Source organism: Alexandromys fortis, unplaced genomic scaffold (assembly GCF_014885135.2).
Source record: "Alexandromys fortis isolate MF-2015 unplaced genomic scaffold, M_Fortis_MF-2015_v1.1 scaffold_44, whole genome shotgun sequence".
NCBI lineage: Eukaryota > Metazoa > Chordata > Mammalia > Rodentia > Cricetidae > Alexandromys > Alexandromys fortis.
This window is the reverse complement of record NW_026067921.1, coordinates 2,172,088-2,178,924: the sequence shown is the minus strand read 5'-3', so window position 1 is coordinate 2,178,924 and position 6,837 is coordinate 2,172,088. Positions and strand designations below refer to the sequence as shown.

The 6,837-nt window shown below is 51.5% G+C and overlaps 1 protein-coding gene across 2 annotated transcripts in view; it reads left to right on the top strand.

Annotated features, from left to right (window-relative positions):
* The first annotated feature begins 846 nt into the window (after window positions 1-846).
* Gask1a (golgi associated kinase 1A) overlaps window positions 847-6,837 on the top strand; it is a 40,205-nt gene continuing 34,214 nt past the window's right edge. The window contains exon 1 of one of the 2 annotated variants that reach the window (XM_050141772.1): window positions 847-1,219. In XM_050141772.1, the coding sequence (XP_049997729.1) occupies window positions 1,217-1,219 (3 nt within the window). In that variant the 5' untranslated portion in view covers window positions 847-1,216. Of the gene's footprint in view, window positions 1,302-6,837 lie in introns of both variants that reach the window. The other variant, XM_050141773.1, reaches the window with a different exon arrangement.

The window sequence follows — 6,837 nt, the reverse complement described above, 5'->3', positions numbered from 1 at the left end:
CCACACACATTTTCAGACACACACCCTCGCACACACACAATAAAATGTAACTTAAAGTGTATGAGATTATCACATCAAGTCATTGTTTTCAAAACACCCTGCTGAAAGCTGCATCAAGGAAAAGGGATTTGTTTTGCTCACACTTCTGCGTTACAATTTATCACTCAGGGGAAGCTGAGTCAGCAGGGATTTGAAGAAGGTAGTCACATGAGCACAGACTCGGAATCACCTGTATCAGTGCTCAACTGACCGCTTCCCTCAGTCCACAACTCCAGCTTGTGAAACAGCGCTGCCCACTTGGGATGATCAGGACGGCCCCTCACAGGCCAGCCTGATGTAGACAACCCCTCATTGAGACTTCTTCCTAGCTGATTTCAGATTACAGCAAGTTAATTAGAGTTCATGAGGTGGGGCTGGAGAGATGGCTCAGCATTTAAGAGCACTGGCTGCTCTTGCAGAGAACCTGGGTTGATTCTCCGCACTCTCACGTGACAGCTCAAAACCACCTGTAACTCCAGTTCCAGGGAGGAATCTAAAATCTGGCCCCCACTGAAGCTGGCACCGGGCTCACAAAGCGACTATCAGTGGCCAGGTCAGTATCCAGTGTTGATTTCTTATTCTGCCTCTTGAATGAGGGTCTGTTCATAGTTAATGACCTTCAGTGGTTAACGGATTTGCCTCCCAAACTGCCTTTGGGCACTGTGCCCAAAGCAAGCAGAGAGGTCCAGTAACAGACCTGTCTCCCTGCCGAGCCCCGCCCCATGGGTTGTACCCGCACACCTTAGAGGCGCGATTGGGTTCCTCTACACCCAGCCCCGGCGCTGATCCCAGCACGGGGCGGCAGTGGACCCTTTCCTTCCCAGCACCAGGGCCCTCGCTCCAGGCGGCTGCGGCTGGCCTGAAGCGGGTAGGGCTTTTATTGTGAAAGGGGCCTCCCCCTCCCGCGTTTTCTGGGGATTGGGGAGGCTGGACGGCGCCTTGGGCTGGGGCTTTGCAAACTCTGAAAAGGTCCCCAGCGGTTGGAGGCGCCTCGCGGCAGCAGGACCCCACAAACCCACACGGGGAGCAGCCTACTATGTGCCCTTCCCGCCCCCCTCCTGCGATCTGGCTGCGGGAAAGGTGTGGACCCGAGCCCAGCGCAGCCTGGGAAATCTGAGCTCCAGGGATGAGACGGCCAGCAGGCTGAGCTTGGGAACCTGCAGGAGTTTGCGGAGACATGGTAGGAGTGGCCGAATGGGGCGGTGGGCACCGGGGCACGCGGCCTCGAAGTGGCGCACGGCCTGCACACGCGGCATCCCAGGGTACAGTTATCCCTCAAGCTTTCTCATGAGCCCGCTTGACTTTGCTTTCTGCTCAGAACTGGGGATGTTCTTGGAAGAGGCTGGTGATAAAGGATTCGTCAAGGGCCCCTCCGCCCCCAACACACACATACACACACACACACACACACACACACACACACACACACACACACACACACACACACACCGTAGCTGAACAGGCATCTAAGTAAAATGCTTACTGACCAACCCTTAGGTGGAGAGGAGAACCCAAGGCAGACCCGATGGCGGGAGCCTCTGGAGCCGCCCGTTCCCTCTCAGCGGTGTGTGAATTCCACAGGGTGCTGTGGCTTAGCGGTGTATTAATGTTTTTAACAATGCCTCGCATCACCTTTGATGCAAATCTCACTGCTGAGATTCCATGGCCTCCCCTCCCTACCTGCTGGACAGGGACTATAGAGCAGTTGTGCAGGAGCTGTTTGCTCCGAGGAATCCCTCTGTGGATTTGATTCTTTCCCAACCTCACAGACACCAAGAATTTGAAAATCTGCCCACGTGGCTTTAGCTGAGGCACTGATGTTAACCCTCAAGGCAGACTGGTACATTCTGCTTCTCACAATCTGCAGCCAAGGGTTGGGGGGGGGGGGGGGAGAAGGGAGAAGGGAGTGTGGAGAGGTGGGATCCCTGTCTGCTCTGTGAGCCCCCTGAGGGACCTCTTTTTCTTCAGGTTTTTTTGGGGGGGGGCAGATGGGCACTCCCCACAGATGCTTCTTGGGAAGCTGACCCATGGGCCAGGAATTCCGAGAGTCCTTCGTAGGAAGTAGGTCAGTGTGGGAGCAGATGTGAGGTCTGAGCAGTGGGGGCTGGGGCTCACGGGATGCTGAGGCTTCTATTTGGCCTCTCTCCAGGCCTTATGAACATGAAATCTAAGTCTGAAAGAGGCGTGGCTGGAGGTGTGGGGTAAGAACTCGGATTTTACTGGATTCCTGGTTCAGGAGCAAGCCTGCCATCCAAAAAGTATGAGCCATAGCCATGTTCTCTGAGGGGTGTTAGTGGTCTCTGGTCATGGACCACTTTTTGGAGTCTGTTCTTCCACTGTGTGGATTCTGGGGATTGAACTCAGCATGGTGGTGTCTTTGACCCCTCAGCCATCTTAGTGGCCAAAGTTCTATAAAGTCCGTTGTCCTTCAGAACCAGGCTAAGTGATATTTCTCTCTTTGTCTTCCGAATCGGTCTTTTACAAACAGAAGGGGAACACTTCCGGTAATAATTGAGATTGCTATTGTTCATGTCTCTAGTGCTGCCTTGTCTGTGGTTTCTGATGCCTGTACAGTCTCCTGACTCCACACCTCCTGGCTTCCAAGCAGGTCCAGCTAGCTACCCCTGCTGGAGGGTGGGCCTTACCGACAAATGCTGCAGCCTGCAGCCTACTCCCCTGCTGCTGGCCATGGACTTGGGTTTCTCCTAAGTGGCCGCTGGAAGGGGCTATGCCATATGCTGTTTACTTGTGGGCAGTTTTTGTTTGACTTTGGAAGGTGTTTGCTTGCAATGGGCTAACATCCTCTTCCAGTACCATCCAGAGAATTCAAACCCCGTATTGGCTGGGGCGGCAGGTTTGTGGCTTTGTGCTTAGGAGCCAAGTTGGGTGGTGATTTTTTCCAGAAATGCCATCAGCTAAGAACTGGCTAACAACAGTGGAAGGCCTAGGGCTGGGGAGAAGCAGATGAGAGGGAGGCGTGGAGATGGGCCCGGCTGGCTCTGTGGATAGCCCATTCCTTGTGAGATGCCAGGGGTCGGGGGGGGGGGCTGAGGGTGTGCTGTGGGTGGAGGCTCCGGGCTAAGGTACTCGCTGCTCTAAACTGGCTTTTCTCTGAGGTGCAGCCCCTTGGTAGGACAGTGTTGCTTCCCCCAGCATGATAGTTGAAGGTGCTCATCCAGGAACAGGTTGGGCTTCGTGCTCCGGCTAAGGAGGCAGTATCAGCAAGAGAAGCTTCTCCATCTGTCTTCAGTCTAGGCTCTGTCCCACCATGCTGAGGTGACTTCTCAGGCTGTGGGGTGAAAGAGACTCTCAAGTTTTTGGCAAGGAATACGAAGTTGACTTGGTGCCTAAAGAAGCTTGGAGGCACATCCGAGGTAGCTCTGGAGCCTCTGTAAGATGAGTTCTGCAATGGCAGAGGGTGGTAATTTCAAAACATAGAGTCCACTCCTCCTTGCATCCTTTCCCCAAAGGAGAGGAAGGAGCCCAGCATGGGGCTCATAGGAAAACTTCTAGACCCCAGAAGGAAGGAGAGGAGAGGGCTATGGAAGGGAGGTAGGGGGGTGTTAAGAACAATGGGCATGGTTTCTATGAAGCTCAGAGGAGATGTGCTCTGTGGCAGGCCTTGTCGGGAAGGGGGCTGTGCCTGGGATGGTCTGTATGGTCTGTATGGAGCAGGGTGTGGTCTCGTGGCCCCTGTCTCCTGGTCTGTACAGTTTCTGGAGTTCTCCTTCTGTCTGTCTGGGCTTTCCTTGTAGGATTCAAAGTACAGTTGATTAAAAAAGAATTTTAATGAATGTAGAGTTTGATTAAAAAAGAATTTTAATGAATGTAGAATTGGACACAATTCTGACAAAGTTCCTTTAAATCTTGCTGCTTCTCTTCCCGACCCAATTATCCAACATCCTCCTTTGGAGTCCAGCTGTAGTTTTTATTTTTTTTCCCCCCATGGCTATGATAGGATACTTAGCAAGTTGAGGAAGGAGGGGTCTCCTTTGGCTCACGGTTTGAAGGTGCAGTCCATCAGGGGAGGCATGGCAGCAGGAGCTTCTGGCCCTGTTCACATCACATAGCATCCAGTCAGGAAGCAGAGATGGATGGTGGTGACCAGTTTCCTTTCTTCTCTGTAGTTAGTCTAGAGCCCCAGGCCATGGGATGGTGCTCCCCTCATCCAGGTAGGTCTTCCCATCTCAGCTAAACCTTTCTGAAAACTCTCACACACCCCCAGAGATTCCAAATCCAGTCAACTTGATGATGAAGACGAAGCTTTCATGGGACCCAGCTGTGCTTTGAAAATATCTCATTTTTATCACCTTTCTCAAGCAATTCCTCCTTGTTGTGTGGAACCCTGACTGTTCTGGGGTCTCTTTTGAGTCCCTGGGCAGCGATTCCCTGGAGAGCAGCAGCAGGGGCACTGGCTGCCTGCCTCACAGCACGCTTTTCATTTATTTATTTATTTATTTATTTATTTATTTATTTATTTATTTATTTATGTTTTTCGAGACAGGATTTCTCTGTGGTTTTGGAGCCTGTCCTGGAACTAGCTCTTGTAGACCAGGCTGGTCTCGAACTCACAGAGATCTGCCTGCCTCTGTCTCCCAAGTGCTGGGATTAAAGGCGTGCGCCACCACCGTCCGGCCAGCACGCTTTTCAGAAGCCGAGGTGTAAGACTGGCTACAAGGGCCTGAGAGGGGCTCAGGTTGTGTGAGGCTGTAGGTGTTCTTAAATTCAGGGGAGCTGAGTCTGAGAGTCGAGCTGGGATGCTGTGCAGGGGCCATGTGGGTACCCAGCAGATTCCAAGGGAGGGAAGGTGGGTCACACTCTTCTTCCAGGACAGAATAGCTCTGTTCTCCACACAGAGGTTCAGTGTGTGCATCCCGGGCACCTGGACCCTGCTCAGGCACTGGCCACCGCAAGGCTTCTTCGTGGGCATTGCAGGAGCTTCCTTTGGCCTCTGCACAGCAGACTTTCTGCCGGCTTTTGTCCAATTGGCCCTGATGGCCAGCCACCCCCACTTTTCCCCAGATCCTGCGGTAACAACAAAGATGCTATTGTGTCTTTTCCTTCAGAAATACTGGTAAATTCGTTCCTCTCCCCTGGGAGCAGGTATGGCTGGCTAAGTGCTGCGATACCTTGCCTAGTCACGCGTGGGAGCCAGGAGCAGTTCCTGCTGTGCTATGACATTCCCTTTGCTTTGTGGCAGTGATTCAGGGCTTAGCTTCTCACGACACCCTCCTTGGGATAGTTTTAGAGTGTGAAGGGCTCAGAAGGTGGCTTCTGGATTCAGACTCTGCTCCTCCTGGGGTTAGTCTGTGAACATTTAACCCCCAGCTCAGTTTCCACTGCAGCTCACAGTGCCTGCAGGTAGGATTGTGTAACACTGTACTGTAAGGAGCAGGAATTTCTCTGCATGTATGTAAGCACACAGTCACACACAGTCACACACAGTTAATGGGAGCAAGACAGCAAAAAAGGTCTGCGTTTGGCCCCTGGGACTGCCTTGTCTTGAGTCCCTCAGGACACCAAGCAGAGATTTAAGCTCCCAGGAAGAAGGGGATGGAGTAGAGACAACTGCTTTGATATTGGCCCTGAAGTCTTTCCCCACAATGGTAAAGAAGAACCCAAAGCAGTGGAGGAGGGGATATGGTCGTTAGTGTTGAAAGCCCGCTGGTTTGATGTGCTTAGTGTGTTCACAGGGACATGGGCGTTAGTTTACTTTTCCTAACGCATTTTTTCAGCCCATTTGATCATCAGCAATCTTTAATTTAATTCAGTTCAGAAGGTCCCTATCCATAGCTTCATTAGGTAGAACAGATGCTCTCTGATTTAGGAAGCTTTAGGAACTGTTTCTGTGTTACATGTCAGTGGGAAATGGTAGCTGGGAGAATCAGAAGCCATGCTGCCTGAAATGACATAAGTAAGTACATCTGTCCTGACGGTGGTAACCCCAGCTTTTGAGAGACTGTCTCAGTCAGGGTTCCTATTGCTATGGTGAGACACCACGACCGCAAACAACTTGAGGAGAAAAGGATTTATTCCAGTCAATAGTTCCATGTCACAGTCCCCTGCGAGGGACATCAGGGCAGGAGCTCGAACAGGGCAGAACCTAGAGGCAGAAACTGAAGCAGGGGCCGTGGAGGAATGCTCTTTACTTATTATCTTATTGAATCCTTCACCCTTTGAGTGCCTAGGCTATGATCACTGGGCCGAGCTTGCTTGCCTATAGCACTCAGGACCACCCACATGGGTCACTAATTTTGAAAAGCACCCAGTCATGCCCACAGGCCAGTCTGGTGGGCGTCACTGTGCTGTTGCTGTGGAGAGACACCATAGCACGGCAACTCTTACGAAATAAAACATTCTCCTGGGGGCTGGCTCACAGCTTCAGAGCCCATGGACATCATAGGGGGAATATGGTGGCTGGCAGGTGCTGGAGTATAGCTGAGCGCTACATTCTAACCCTCAGGTAGAGAGACCTCAAAGCCCACACCCAGTGACATGCTTCCTCCAACAAGGCCACACCTCCTAATCCTTTTAATCTTATCAAATAGTTCTGCTCCCTAAGCATTCAGATATATGAGCCTATGGGAATCATTCTTACTCAAACCACAGGGAGTGTCAGCCTATGGGAATCATTCTTACTCAATACATGAGGCTATGGGAATCATTCTTACTCAATACATGAGGCTATGGGAATCATTCTTACTCAATACATGAGCCTATGGGAATCATTCTTACTCAATACATGAGCCTATGGGAATCATTCTTACTCAATACATGAGCCTATGGGAATCATTCTTA